Source organism: Stenella coeruleoalba (assembly GCF_951394435.1).
Source record: "Stenella coeruleoalba genome assembly, chromosome: 7".
Lineage (NCBI taxonomy): Eukaryota > Metazoa > Chordata > Mammalia > Artiodactyla > Delphinidae > Stenella > Stenella coeruleoalba.
The window spans coordinates 121640136-121655106 of NC_137153.1; the positions used below are offsets into that span (position 1 = coordinate 121640136).

At 63.4% G+C, this 14971-nt stretch overlaps 2 protein-coding genes across 11 annotated transcripts in view; both read right to left on the reverse strand.

The window, feature by feature from the left end:
- Positions 1-510: 510 nt before the first annotated feature.
- Positions 511-12429, reverse strand: INPP5E (inositol polyphosphate-5-phosphatase E). 6 transcript variants are annotated; one of them, XM_079926446.1, is made up of 11 exons: positions 12326-12429; positions 10498-11574; positions 6592-6715; positions 5154-5251; positions 4410-4534; positions 4184-4303; positions 3900-4007; positions 3401-3562; positions 3180-3295; positions 2902-3038; positions 511-2466 (listed from the first exon to the last, which is right to left on the reverse strand). In XM_079926446.1, exons 2-11 carry the CDS (start codon positions 11256-11258, stop codon positions 2334-2336), a joined length of 1884 nt encoding a protein of 627 aa, XP_079782572.1. In that variant the 5' UTR covers positions 11259-11574; positions 12326-12429; the 3' UTR covers positions 511-2333. The 6 variants fall into 6 exon arrangements, with proteins under 6 accessions (XP_079782572.1, XP_079782567.1, XP_079782569.1 ...); XM_079926441.1 differs by having other exon boundaries at positions 2902-3295; XM_079926443.1 differs by having other exon boundaries at positions 2902-3295; positions 12389-12413.
- Positions 12430-12930: 501 nt separating this feature from the next.
- The window catches only part of SEC16A (SEC16 homolog A, endoplasmic reticulum export factor), a 33471-nt gene continuing 31430 nt past the window's right edge, over positions 12931-14971 (reverse strand). For all 5 annotated transcript variants that reach the window (XM_079928065.1, XM_079928066.1, XM_079928068.1 and 2 more), the window contains one exon: positions 12931-14490. In XM_079928065.1, coding sequence (XP_079784191.1) covers positions 14425-14490 — 66 coding nt within the window. In that variant the 3' untranslated portion in view covers positions 12931-14424. The remainder of the gene's footprint in view (positions 14491-14971) is intronic.

Here is a 14971-nt window from a genome sequence, read left to right on the forward strand (position 1 = left end):
TGTGGAGAAGAGTCGTCTCCAGGCCGTATTTTCTGAAACGCTAAGTGCACCCCTGCTGTCCAGCTGGGAGAGGGAGGGGCGATCTGAGGCCATCAAATAAACGTTTCGGCGTCACTTCTGTCACGTCCGTTCATGTTGCTGGGGCCTCTTGTCCCTTTATTTCCATCCCTTTACTGCACACCTACCCTGGCCCAGGTGGGAGGTGTCTGGGCCCCTGCTGTCCTTCGCCTGCTCCGCTCCAGTCTGCTGGGTGGGAGCCCCAGGCTCATGGCAAGCGGGCCAAAGGCGTGAATTCCAGTTGTTAGGAACGTCCTGTGGTGACCCGGGCTGGCTGGGAGGGAGCGCGGGAGCGCGAGGCGTCCCGGGAGCCGGGCCCAGGTTCCTCTTGCGGGAGCTGGCGCTCACCCGGGCTTTCTGTCTCCTGGACACCCACCCCTCCCTCTCTCCTCCCCCTTTACCCCCCCCCCCCCCCCGTCGCCCCGTTCACTTGGGGGCCTTCCCTCCACCCTTTCAACCCCGCCCACCCTATGCGCTGTCCCTGCTGTTCCCAGAGCCCCGTGCGTGCCTTCGTTGGCGCCCACGCCGAGTCTGGCCCTTGGGGACTGGCTGGCCTGTGGCCCGTGGCAGGACTCAGCGCGTTGGAGAGAACGAGAGGCAGATTTTAAAAGCCACCCTCACGCTCGGCCGGATTTCGCAATTCCTTATGAGGCTTATTTTCCAGACCCTGGTCGATTTCATTTGTGTTCATTTGAATTTCAACCTAAACGTCCAAGTGAAAGCCCATTCGTCTGAAGTCTGTAACGGCTCACGGTAAGTAAACTGCTTCACTTCGGACCCATGAGGTGGACGCAGTGACCCCCCCTCAAGGACACGAAGCCCAATGTCAAGCCAAACTAATACACGCCAGTGTCGCGTTAACTCTCTTCTCCATGATTTGGGTCAGAGAAAATGCCTGGAAGGAATCCATAAAACCCTACTCATTTCGAGCCCCGTTACCACAAAAACCTTTGTAACAAAAGAGTTTTTCTGTTAATTGATTCAAAGCTCAATGGCATATTCTTTGAGCAAAATTTTATACATACAACCTGAAGAGTTTCTTGAAATCAGATGGGATTAGCTGTGCCTTCTCATTAATGGAATTTCTCCCGTTTGTATCAAAAGATTGCGTGTGTATTGCTTTAGAATTACACTCCATATCTTGGAAGCGGAGGCGAATAAAAGTTTGATGTCGGTATTCGTGGGAGTTGGCTTTACATCACTGATCACGATTCACTCAAGTCTGAAGTGCTCACTATGCCCTAAAAGCCCTTTCTCAGAGGACACTTACCTGGGGGCAGTGGGCGGGGGCACAGGAGCACAGCACAGGGGCCAGGAGAGACCGAGCTTCTTGCTTTGGAACGCGACAGCCTCTTACAGGAGCACTGCAACAGACTGCTGCTTTCTAGGACTCAATCTTTGGCCAGGAAGAGCTTAAGATTCAATAGATGCATTTATTTAAAAATATAAATATGGAAAAATAAATAAAGACTGGGTTGAATGCCCCTAGAATTTCCCACATTCAAAGCCTAAGTAAGTTTTTTTTTTTACGAGATGGATTAAGACACAAAGCAATATCGGACTCTAAACCCTTTAAGAAAACAAGACATCCAGGCTGGTGGGGGCCGGCCTAGGCTGGTAAGGTGTGACATTCCAACCTTCCAGCGGCTTCTCAGACCCAGGAAACGCACCACTTAACGTTAATGCCGCTCGCTCATAGCTAACGTTACCTAAACAAATGGACCCAAATGGACCGGGAGAGGAGAAGGAGGTGGTCTCGTGGACCTGAACCGCCGGCCGGCCGTCCTCATCCCAGCCTCAGCTCGGTCCTAGCGCGTGCCGTGGGAACAGAGGCCCAGGGTCACCGGACCCCCGGCGGCGTGCCTGGCGCTCAGACAAGGAAGGGCAGCTCTTGGTTTGGGTTTGAGGGGCTGCTGGGAGGCTGCAGATCCGGACGTGCAGACATAAAGGAGGTCAGGGTGCCTGGCCTGCACGCGGGCTCTGCCGCTGGCTTCAGGGCACGCGAGCTACTCACGGCCAGCCCGGGGTTTGCCACCGACAGTGGCCGCGGTGCGGGGAAGCCGCCCTGAGAGAGGGAAGCGCCATGGGGGCGTGCGGTTCTGTCCCAGCGGCGGACGCCGGACCTGGGGCCTCCCGTCGGGCTCTCGCGGAGGAGCGGGCAGCCCCCAGCAGCAGTTCATCAGCGTCCCGGACGGCAGCCTCCTCCGTCTCCCCGGGTTCCTGGGTCAGATACCCTCCCGGGTTGCAGGTGACCAGTCCTCCTTCGGCAAATTTCCTCAAGAGACGGTACAGATGGCGCTGGAGTGCTGGCTCTTCAGCGCCTGCTGTCTCTGGATCTCCCTGGAAATCCGTCTCTTAATTCCTAACAGGTACAGTTCGCGGTCAAACTTGCCGGCGGCTAGTGGGATGCTGGGGAGGAAAGAGCCATCAGGAGGGCGCCATCCTCCTGGCCTCCGAACTCGGGCGTCTGCTGCGGGCGGCACGTGGAGGGTGGAGATGGCGAGGCCCGGGTCCCCGCGGCTGCCCCGACTGGCGGCACAGCCGCAGCACAGCGCCATGAGCCAGCGGGACGCTCCCTCCCGCCTGTGCCAGGCCTGCCTCGCAGCAGCTCTAGGACAACCCCAGCTGCCACTGGCTGTTCCAGGGGTCCGGGCGAGGACCCGTCCCTCTGGCGTGTCGCTCGCCTGACACCTGCTTCAGACAACCTACGCCAGACATCTCCACGCAGGGCGGCTGGAACCCTGCTCCCCTAGGGGCATCAGGACACAGGAGACCAGGCCGTGCTCCCAGGCGGCCCCCCCTGCGCCACCCCCCCCCGGACCCGGGAGTGAGGTGGGTACTGACTTGTCTCTCCCCGGCCTCACTCTGACCCGGAACAGGCCGTACACAGGCCGGTGGTCGGACGTCCTGATCCCGGGGCAGGAGGAGTACTTGACGGGGCAGATGTCGTCCCTGTGGCGGCTCCTGTACATGACGCGGTCCTGTGGGAAGGGTTCCAGGGGCCGTCGGGCTGCCGGGCTGGGCCGGCTTGCCTCGCGTCGGCTGCCCTTGAAAGAGCCCCCGTGTCGAAGACCCCCAGGAGGCCCAGCCCCAACGCTGCCCCAGCCCTGCGGGCGGCTCACCGTGTACGAAGGGGTCCTCTGCTTGGAGGTGGTATCATACGAGTCCTTCCCGACGTCGAACTTGTACGACGGCAGGAAGTGGATGTCTGGCTCCTGGAAGCCCTTGAAGATGGACCCTGGGACGGGCAGAGCCCTCACCTCAGAGCCACGGCTCGGAGCCCAGGGTTGCCCCCGCCCCCCCGGGGTCCCTCCTGGCCGGGCGGCTGCTCTCCCCGCCTCACCTCTCTTCATCTCCCGCGTAAGCTGGTCATGCTGCAGCAGCTCCTGCACGCTGGCGCCCGGGTCCTGCTTCAGGATGGCTTCCACGGCCGCCCGCCCGCCGCTCAGGCGGAAGTTGAAGTCTCCAAACCAGAAGACCCCGTCGAAGCGGGAGGTGACGTCCGCTGGGGCGTGAGGGGGTGGAAAAGCGTGTGAGCCCAGCACTCCCCGCGCTCCTCACTCCCACCGCAAGGCCGGGGCTCCCTGGAAAGCAGGTGGCAGCCCACGACGCTGCTGGGGCTCAGGGCTGGGGGGCGCGTCCACAGCTTTCTGGGTTCACGCGGTCACGGGTCACGACTCAGGGAGCAGGCGCCAGGCCTCGCTTCGGTCAGCAAGCGACTTTCCAGACTTTTCTGACCTCGACCCTCAAAAGCTCTGAACAGCCCATCTGAACAGCCCACTAACCCTCCAGAGAACACGGCAGAAGCCGCCTCGTCCTCGGGGGAAGGTAAAGCAGCTCACCGGCGTCGGAGCGGTAGGGGCTGGTGTCCGGCACATTCTTGGGCAGCGCCAGGCCCTGGACAGTCTTGCTGTAGTCCACCAGCCGCTCGCCCACCTTCCCGTCTCCAGCTGCAAGGACAGCGTGGGGGGCCCTCTCCAGAGGCAGGTTTCTGAGCCCAGGGCTGGGCGCCTGGGGGGGTCCGTCGGGGGCAGACCCCGCAACCCCAGCAAGCTCTAATCACACAGCGTCTGCACCGTGACCCGCGCCACCAGGGGCTCTGAGGGTCCAGGGGCGAGGGACTTACAGGTGAAGTGGGACGTGATGAAGAGGAGGGAGGTGCCGAAAAAGGTGAAGCTGACGCCCAGGGCCCCCTTGGTTTTGATCTGCGACACGATGCGCGTGGTCACCGTGGAGCTCTCCACCTCTGCACGGAGGGAGCAGGGCTGACCGGGCCGGATGCAGCCCCGAAGGCCCCACGCCGCCGCACCGCCCGCCCCCCACGCGCACGTCCGGCCCCCGGGGCTGCCTACCGGAGCAGAACCAGATGAGGTCCCTGCGGATGAGCACGGACATGTAGAGCGCCCCGTGGGCCGCCGAGTACAGCATGACGTAGTGGGGGCCCAGCGTCTCCTGCAACCTCGTCTCCCACTCCCGCCTGTGGGGAGGGGCACCGTGGTCACGCAGCTCGACGGGGAGCCCGGGGCCTCCCTGGGAGGCCCGCTTCCTCCTGCATCCCCAGTGACAGGCTGGGTCCCCGACCCCTGATAAGAGCCGGGGGGCAGGAGGGAGGCCACCTTCCCCGCAGGGCCTGGTGCAGTCGGGGCCCCTCCACTCCGGCCAGGCCTTGCGCTGCTGCCCATGTGCTGCCGGGGCTCTGCCCCCGCCCCCAGCAGGCAAACTGGCAACACAGCCCGGGCCGCAGGCAGACCCAGGAGAGGTGAGCGACGCCTTGCACAGACTGGGCTGGAGCCCGCGGGGCCGCACTGCGCTGGGCCCCTGCCCCCGCTATCTCCTGGAACAGCTCCTTATTCACAAGCAGATGAACCTCATTCCTTCTAAATTCCACAAGTCCCCGTTGGAGAAGAAAACGATCCCAGTTCAGCCCAGGCTCGGCCACGGCCCACGTCTTGCCACACACGGGGGTCTCGGGCCACAGCAGCTTCAGCCCCAAAGGCCCGCCTGGCGCCGCTGTTCACAGGGACCCGGGTGCACCGGCGCAGCGGAGACATGGGGCGGGGCGGCAGCAGTGGCGGGAGAGGGGCGCGCAGCCCTACCTGTCCGAGCAGCCCTCCTGGACCCCGACGACGTACAGGTCCTGAGCAAAGTCAGCCTCGGCCGGCAGCAGGAGCTCGTCCAGGTTCGGGGGCAGCTCCTGCAGAAAAGCGGCGCCTGGCAGGAGCCGAAGGGGCCCAGAGGCCCTGCTGCCTGGGGACCCGAGGCCGCTCCCGAGGCCACCATGGGGAGCCCCTGGCCCAGGCAGGCCGCCGCTCCTCCCCCGAGCCTGGCCTCGCCAAGCCTACACCACTCCTTGGCTGTGCTCTTCCCTCGCTGGGCACCCACGGGCCTGGCCATCCCCCAAGTGCACCCCTGATGTGCACGGGGTCGGGGGGAGGGAGACGCCCCCTCCTCTGCACCTCCGCCCTCACTGCAGCCCCGGCGAGGGAAGCGGGCGCCCGGTCGGTGGTCTTCACCCCCCGACCTGCTGCCGGCCTTGGCCCTCTGGGCCCTGCTGTGGGCCACGCCGTGGATACGCTGGTGGCTCCCCGAGGGTGGCAGAGGCACCAGCCCGGGCACCTGCCTTCACTTCGGCTCAGGTTGCTGTTTCGTGGGGGCCCGTCCACCCCAGCCCTGCCCTGTTCTCTCCCCGCGCCCGTCACCCCGATGTCAGCCCAGGACGCGGCCGCTTCGATTCTCTGGACAGCAAGCACGACAGCACACATGGACGACAGCAGGCGCTCAGGAAATGGCCCAAGACCCCGGTGGTGGCAACAGTGTTAGGTCACCCGCAGCCTAGAAGCCCACGGCTGGCCTCAGGATCGGAGACCCCACGCGCAGGGATGGAGCCCCCTAACTGTGGGAAGGGACCCCCCAGGAGACACGGGCTGGCTGGAGAGAAAGCTGGCGGGACGGCGTCCAGCGGGCTTCCCCAGAGATCAGCGTGCGGACCCCCAGCCTGCCCGGCTTCAGTCGCCCCGGTGGTCAGATGCTCGTCCCATTGGCACAGATGTCCTGAGCTCCAAGCGCCCTGGCTTGCAGGCGGGATGGAGGAGCCCCTGACCGCATGGGACACACAGCGGGAAACAGACTCGGGTTCTGGTGTGGACGCCAGTCCAAGGTGCACAGCGGCGGATTCACGTCCCCATATGCGTGCTGGGACCCCCAGGGTGCACCCAGGAGTGGCCCGGGGCAACCCTAACGCCTGGCCCTGTGCTGGGCATCGCCACGGGGAGGCCGCGCGTCGGGGAGAGGGGGCTCTCGGGGAATCTCTGCCCCTTCCTCCCAAATGTGCTGGGAGCCTAGAGCTGCTCTAAAAAAATACTTACGGTGTGTCTGCAAAAAGAAGCATTAATGCCCCACCAGGCGGTGGAGAGGTGGGCGAGAGGGTGTGACGGACAGGAGTCCCCTCCGGGGGACGGGGAGGCTGGGGGAGCCCCAGGAAGAACCTGGTGGGAACCCAGCGCCGTCCTGGGTGGGGGTGGGCAGCCCGCTTACCTTCTGTCCCTGCATGTTCCACGTGGCCACGAAGAGGGCCACGTTCCGGTCTGGGAAGTAGCGGGCCAGCTCGTCTGCCCCCATCAGGGCCCCGCTCGCCAGGAGACTCCCCTCCAGGTAGCTCCTGTGGACACGGGACAGACTGAACTGGGGCCGGGGGGTGGGAGGGTCGCAGCACATGGGCCCAGGGAGGGGCCGGAAGCAGGACACACCTCCCAGGGGTCAGGAGCTCCTCTCCCAGAGCTGGGATTCCCTCAGGACCCCGTGGTCGGCACAGAGCACAGTGCCGAGGTGCCCTGCTCTCTAGGGAAACCCACAGTGTTCACAGCGCTACAAACACCGCAGGCTTTCGGCTTCCCTCCATCGCCTCCTGAGAGGAAGGGACGTAAAGGTGACATTTGGGGCTTTTTTGTGGAACCGCTAAGGGCAAAGCCCCGGAAGGGCCGCAGAGGTCGAGGTGGGCTTCTGCACGGTAAGCAGACTTGGGGGGGACGTGCGCCCTTGTCCGGGGCTCCGGCCTTTGCCTCGCCGCCCAGCACTGGGAGCTCGTAAAGGCTGCCCGTGACACACCTGTCCTCACAGGACCCGAAAGTTCAATCCACTGTGAGATTCTCATAGAATAGAGCAGGCAAATGGTGCAAAGTCTCGAACAGCGTCGCAGAGGCCCTAACACAGCACAGCTAAGCCCCAGCTCTGGTCCTGCCCTCGCGCAGGGGGCCGCATCTGACATCCGCTCCTTCCGTGAGCGCCGTGCAGGACTTAGGCTTCGAGGCCATCGGTCTGTCACCGCTTAACCCCTGAAAGCAGCCTCGGCCGATGCCCATGTGCCAATGAGACTGCACTTAAGGACACCAAAGCCTGAGTTTCATGTAATTTCCACATGTCATGAAAAGAACGTTAGTACGGTCTTGGGTTTTTTTTTTTATCAACCACGTGAAAACCGTTCCTGGAGGACCTGTGATAGGACCGTGTCTGGTCAGGTTCGCAAGGAGGGAGGGGAACCCATGCGCTCAATCCAAGTTCAAATGTCTCACTTGCTGTGTTCATTCCAACTTGCTAAGAAATCCCTACCCCTTAGCTTGCAAACAGGCACCAATCCCTCTGAAGGAGATGAAATCAGGATCCAGTCCTTACAAACTCGCATGAGAAACTCTTAAACCCTGACCAAGCTTTGGAGGACATGAATTCAAGTACGTCAGGAGGGAGGAACCTCCTTGAGGTCACCCCACCGTGCTGAGGATCCTAACCGGCTGACTGCTGCCCGCGGGGCTGTCTTCTCCAAACCAGCCCCGTCCGCAGCGTAACCAGAAAGCAACCCGTCCAAGGGCACAGTCTGCGTCCCTTTCCTCAGTCCTCACCCCCGACCCGGGCCAGATCCAGACCGTCTGCGTGCAGCCCGCAAGCTAAGAATCGCTCCTACGCTTTTATTTTATTTGTAAATACGTATTCATTCATTCATTTATTTTGGCCGTACCGGGTCTTAGTTGCGGCACGCGGGATCTTCGCTGCGGCACGCAGCGTCTCTTAGGTGTGGCATTCGGACTTAGTGGCGGCACGCGGGACGTAGTTCCCCGACCAGGGATCGAACCCGGGCCCCCTGCATTGGGAGCATGGCGTCTTACCCACTGGACCACCAGGGAGGTCGCCTATGCTTTCAAATGGTTGGGAAAAACCAGTAGTCCGTGGCGTGGAAAGTGCCCTGAGATTCACCCTTCGGCCTCCCTGAAGGAGGCGCTCCTGCCCCACAGCCGCGCTGCCGGTGCCAGGCCTGGGCTGCTCTCCCACCCACCACGGCAGAGCTGAGCACTGCCACAGAGACCTCACGGCTCCCACAGTTGAAACAGTTCCTACCCAGCCCGCCGACCCGTGTCCTAGGACACACGGAGGGTCTGGAGGTGGGGAGCCTGTCAACCCACTGTCGGCTGCTTGTGTGAGAGCAAAGCTGGGGATCTGATTTTGAGACGTGCTTCTCATTTCTGTGTAACAGGCGAGCCTACATAAATTGCATACAATTTGAGCAGAGAACTCATACTCGTTTTTAGGCTGCTCGGCCTGCGGGATCTTAGTTCTCGGGGCCATGGAAGCGAGAGTGCCGAGTCCTAGCCACTGGACAACCCGGGAATTCCCTGTGAAATCATACTTTAAACGCACGAAGAGATCTCGCCCTTTACGAGAAACATGCTGAATTACTTTAACAAAGGAACCCGTTTTGCCCTAAAACAGTGCCCGGCGCTGATGGAGGGGGCAGGAGGGAGGCTGGCGGCCAGAGGAACCACCTGCCTGGCTTTCACTGCTGGGCTCACCGAGGGCGGGGGCGGGTGAGGATTGCCTTCCATCTGCCCCCTGACCCCAGAATCTGCGAATGTGACCTTATTTAGAAAAGGATCTTTGCAGACAGATGTAATTAGTTAAGGATCTTGAGACGAGGTCCTCCTGGATGAGGGTGGCCCTAAATCCAGGGACCGCTGTCCTTATAGAAGAGGAGAGACAGACACAGAGGAGAAGCCGCGTGAGGATAGAGCAGAGACGGGGGCGGCGCGGCCACAAGCCGGGGACGCCTGGGCCCCCAGCAGCTGCAAGAGGCAGGAGGGACCCTCCCTGGAGGCTTGGGAGGGAGCGCGGCCCTGCCACACCTGATCTGTGAATTCTGGCCTCAGAACTGGGACGGAGTAACTCCTGTTTTAAGGCTCTAGTCTGCGGCGCTTTGTTGCGGCCACCCCAGGACACCAGCACAGGGACTGCCTCACTCTTCCCCTGCCCGCACCCACGTCCAGAGGGGTTGGCGCAGGCCTGGTCTGGATGGGAGGGTGCGGCGGGGGGCGGTGGTGACAGAGCTCCCCCTGCCCCCTGGGGCCTCGAGCGCCCCGGCAGGGAGTGGATGGCGTGGGGCCCCCAAGTCAGGGCCGAGGCCCGATGTGCGCTTCAAACAACCTGCCCAGCCCCGGCCGGTGCGGCAGGGGCCGTGAGAGCCAGCGGTCAGCGGCCAGGCCCAGCACGGACAGGGCCGGGGGTCGGGGAGAGTGCGGGATGGCCTCCCGAGTCACAGCGTGGGCACCGGGCTCCCAGAGGCGATGGTCAGGAGCGAGCTGGTGGGCGTGGCTGGGCTGGGCTCAGAAGCGCCTGGGACGCCGGTCCTGGTGAGCCCTCATGGCGCTGCCTCGGGAGAGGTGGGCAGAGGTGCGAGATGGGAGTCGAGCGGAAGGGTGGCGCCCACCTCCCCTTCAGACTATAAAGAAGTCAAGACGGACTAGTTATTCAAGCCCCCTGAGGCCCGGACGCCCGGCGTCCTCCGAGATGCGAGACCCCTCTCCTTGCCCATGGGGTCGGAGCCGGGGTGGGGATTGCTGGGCAGCCCTTGGCAGACGGAGCCCCGAACGTTGAGAAATCTCGGGGCGCTCCTGAGAGCAGAGTGCACGAGTCGGGCTCTGCCTGCGCCCCTCCCCGCCAGAGGTGGGCCCTGGGGACCCTCCCCTCGGGGCAGCCCAGCCGTGTCCAGCTCTCCGTCCTGGAAAGGTGCCAGCGCGTGCACAGGGCACGGCTGGCTAAACGCTGGTCCTGACCAAAGCGGCTACGTGGACGCGCGTTCCCCGACCCACCCTGGAGTCCTGGGCCGACCTGCACACGTGGACGAAGGTTGTCCCCGATGGAGCAAGAAATGGGAAGGAAAACAGGGCCGCCCAGTGCGCAGAGAGATCTGCGTACCCCACCATCTGCTTCATAGAGCCTGTGGGGCTGAGACGCAAAGGAAAAGCTGGGGGGGCCTGGGAGATGGGGGTCAGTGGAGGGAGACCCGCTGCAGCACCTCACACGCTTTCAGGGGAGGCTTCCGTGGTTCCCACGGGGCTTCTGAAGGCCCACGAAAGCCACGGACGCAGGCCACGATGCCGCCCACCCCCGAGGCCCTACCTGCTGCGGACGTCCTTGGTGCGGACGGGCGCCAGGAGGCTGACGGCGGACCTGGCCGAGTGTAGGGAGCAGTCGTCCCGGGCCAGGGGGCTCGGGGGCCGGCCGGGGCGCAGGCCGCTGTGGGCCCAGAACGGTCTGGCCTGCCACCGCAGCTGGCGGTCCGCGTGATCCAAGTCCACCTTGTTTGCTGTCCGCAGGGCGTCGGAGGCGACGTTCCAGTCCATGGCGGGCAGTGGGCGCGGGGGAAGCAGGCTGGCCAGCCGCGGGGTGCTCCCGGCCGAGGCCCCGTCCCGGTGTAGGAGGTCCAGGGAAGTGCTGATCATTCCGGAAAGACAGTTACCCAGCGAGGAGGGGCCTCCGCTGCCCAGGGCCCTGCGAGTTGTGGGGATTTCCTGCAGGGAGGTGCTCAGGCAGGGCGGGGAGCCACCGCGGGTGGCGGTCCCGGGGGCCTCGTCCTGCAGGGAGCCCCCGGAGGGGCTGGGCCCATTCCTCGTGGCCAGGTCCTCGCGGCTGGTTCGAAAACGCCTCTTCCTCCAGCTCTTCTCATCCAGGGACAACGCTCGCTCCAGCCTGGGCCTCGGCGGCGGCGGCTTCGGACTGAAGGGTCTCCCCCTGGCCTGTGGGTCCTCGTTGCCGACTTGCGCCGGGGTGTCGAGGGGGCGCACTGGGCTCTTCTCGGGTCCCCGACGGTCATCAGCGGCCGGGGACCCCGGGCGGGCGGCGAGGTCTTCGTCAGTGTTTGGAAGCCGTCCCTTGAGCATTCTGACCTCAGGCTGCAGATGCCCCTGGGCGGTGGGCTGCTGGGCGGCCTCCGAGTGCCCCAGGCTCGTCAACTTGGACGGCACAGTCCAGCGGCCAGCCCTCACACCCGGGGGCAGCCTGGCCGAGCCGGGAGACAGCTCCTCCTGGGGCTGCTGGCGACGTCCAGCGTCAGGGATGCGTGGTCAGCCGTCGCTGGGCGAGCTGCGGAGGAGAGAAAGGGCAGCAGCTCCCCCTGGGGCCGGGGTGGTCCAGCTGGAGCAGAGCCAGGTGCTGCATGGCTGGGAGCCCTGACGGTCTGGAGTCCTCGGCAAGTACCTAAGGGAAAACCACGTGATTAGCCTTCCACGACCGGGACCCCAATGCCATTTAATGATCCTGGAGGACAGCTGTGGTGCAGGGTGACAGAGCGGACAGGTCAGCAGCAGCCCACCAAGAACAGGCACGTCGGCACCCGGGCCGCCGCCTCCTCCTAGGAGGCGGGTGAAGGCCCAGCATCTTAGGAAGGAGAGAAGCCACCCTCCTGACAGGGTTGCTCCTCACGTGGGGAGCCAGGGGCGCGACCCACTGAGAATTCCCGCCCCCAAGGCGTAGGCACGGCCTTGGCAGGGGTCCCGGCCCGCGCCTCTTCCCCCCGGGAGCCCGGCGGCCCGGCCTCGCTCACCTGAGAGCCCTCCACCATCGCTCGGGCCGCAGACGCCGCCCAGAGAGCGGGCGACCCTGAGCGGGTCTGCGGCCCGGGCAGCAAAGGCCCCTGACTCAGGACTGCGAGTCGGGCCGGCCGGCCCCAGGGCAACGACCGCCGCGGAGCCGCGGGGCTGGGGGTGGGGAAGGGGAACGAGACCCGCGCCCGGGACCCCCGCGCCCCGCCCCACGCCGGGAATCCCGCAACCGATGCCGCGCCAGGAATCCCCGCGCCCCGACCCCAACCCAGGGTCGCCCCGCCCAGTCCTCGAGCCCCGCCCAAGGCCTCCGCGCCCCTGCCCAGGGGTCACTCCGTGCCGAGGACCCCTGGGCCCCGAGCCCCCGCCCCGCACCTCCTCCAGGACTGCCGCCCCGCATCCCTCACCCCGCCCGGAGGTCTCCTCTCTCCCGCAGCCCCGCCCGGGGTCACAGAGCCCCGCGCCCCCACCTCGGGGCGCCGCCTGCTCCCCAGCTCCGCGGGCTTCGGCGGCCGCTCCCCGGCAACCGGCGGGCAGGGCGGCCCCGGCCCCGGCGCCCGCAGCGGCCACTGGCGGCCGGAGGACCCAGCGGCGCCAAGCGAGGCGGGAGGGCGCCCTCTGGTGGGCGCCAGGAACACCGCGGCTCCCTTCCCCGCGTCCGCCCCGCTCCCCGGTCCGCTGCCCGTCTTCCCCGCGCCCGGAAGCCCCTGCTCTCCTCTCCGCCTAGTGGGGCGGGGGGACCTTCCCTGCAGAGGGGATACTAGGAGGCACAGCGTTGCCCTGGGCCCTCATTGTCACTGCCATCAGGATGGGTCTTCCCATCAGGCCCACCCGCCGCCGATCAGAGAGGGGCCCCTTCTTCCTGGGAGCCCCTAACGGGCGAGCCTGGCAGAAGACGGGAAGCAGTGGCCCGGGGCGCCTCTATGAGCCAATCCACAAGGGGCGGGTGAGGCCAGGGCCTCCCCACGGGCTTCCAGTCAACAAAAGGAGACATGGCGAAGGGCTTGAGAGCGCAAAATATTTTATTTAACAATGTGCACTTAGGAAAAATAGCAGCTCCCGCCTCGGAGGAAGCTTCTCGAATCAAACGTCGCTGGCAGTCAGACACAGAGGACGACGGGCAGGGCTGAGGAGGAAGCCGAGGGCGCCAGGTGGGTCTCGGCCTAGGAACCGCACCGAGCGCTGACCCTGGGACCCGGGAGACTGCCCGTCGACGAGGTCGGCCTCTCCCAAAGGGACGAATCAGTGAAACATTCTGGAAACCGTTCTGTGAGTCCTTCCTAGACGGCAGGTGGCCCAGAGCAGCCCGCGCGGACCCCACCCTCACACAAGTCCTACCCTTGGACTAAAGCCCCAACAAACCGTGTTCCCCCAGCGTTCTACAGAAATTATTTCCTAATGATTTTTTTAAATATTTAAATCTTTTCCTTAGACTGAAGAAGAAAGTGAACAGTTTTAAGAACAGTCGATGAAGCCTTAAAGCTGAGTCGACCAGGAGGAGGTCTTCCTGTGCAGGTTCACAGGCTGAGTCAGCATATTAGCCACGGAAGGTCTCGGTGCAGAAAGATCAGATTCCAGAGCTTCTGACAAGAAATTACTTTAAGCCACTTTCTTCAAGATGTTACCAACTCCTTAAATGACGCAATGGTGAGAGGAAGCCAGACAACTGGACTGCACCGTGAAGGCAGGCCAGAACACATGGCCTCAGCTGGTCCACAGGGAAAAGTCCAAACCAAACTTATCAGTCACAGTTGTGACACTGGTTTATTAACTCGGATCAGTCACGTCAGAGCACAAGGGCCCTGTGGCTCTGTCCCAGCGACGGAGCCGCCCCTCGCTGACAGCAGAGTCAGTCCCTCCGGCTGCGTGGAAGCGTCATGGTCCTAGTGAGGCCACAGGAAATTACGCAGGGCTGGACACATCTTCGCTACAGGAGATAAACACACGTCAGCAGCGAGGGCCGCGCTCGAAACCTAACGGAATTGTTGCTAAATGAAGCCCATGTTTCCTTTGAGACGAAGCATCCTTCCAGGTTCAACAGCGCGAGGTGGGGGCTGACCACCTCAGGACGTGCACCCCTGGCCGCGTTCCTCTCTGAGTCAAAGGTGCAGTTTCCTTCCAGCGTCTTAAAGGACCCTGGGATTACCTGGCAGTAATTCACCGTTAGGTTTTCAGAGGTGCCTTAGTTACTGAGAAGCAAAGTCCTCCCGCAGCCGAGATGCTTCCAGCCTCACTTAGTGTAACATCCTCAGATGACTGTGGATGTCGGATCCTTAAATCATGCCTTCAGGTGGAAGATCCTAGTAGGTCACAGATTCCCTCTTTTCATCCAGCTTCCTGAAGGGGTGGAATTAATGCTGGCAACACTTCATAAATCATTTCTGAATCACTGCATCCGTCTCCACTTGGGAACAGACGGGAGTCGCAGGCAATCAGTCTGATGAGCTCTTGGTGGAATAATCGCTTCAGGGTTCCACATGCCAGTCCAGGACAGGGACCATCTAGCTCAATATGCTGGGTACTTCCTCTGGCCAATCCTTCCCATCCTTGAACTTCCCGAGGCAGCAGAGGCCTGAAACGACAAGGGACAGCACTGAGCTCCGCACGCCCGTCCCCGACGGCAGTGGGGGGGGGCCCTGGGGGAAGGATCAGCAGGTCTGTGGAAGAAGCCAGAACAGACCGTTCTCTCGGCAAACAGGCATGTTCTGTTCGTTTTATTCTGTGTGCAAGCCCACGGCCACAGACCAAGTCAGCACATCTTGGCATTCCCATTAAAGGTGCCTGCGGCTTGGTTAGGGTGGTGGGGTGAGGCTGACTCCAGCAGCTGGTGTCTACAGAGCCCAGGGAGAGCGTGGTCTGGCCTGCCACCGAGGGGTGCAAGGGATGCCCAGGGGAGGCCATGGACAGAACACAGGTGCTTCCTCTTGCTCCCACGAAAATGCCAACTGAAATGACAGTCAAGGAGCTTTTGTAAAGGCATAAACTGCAAGATGCAGGTTACAGGAGAGAAGGAAACAACTACCGAATCGTGGAATGGAGAAGCAGATGGCAGC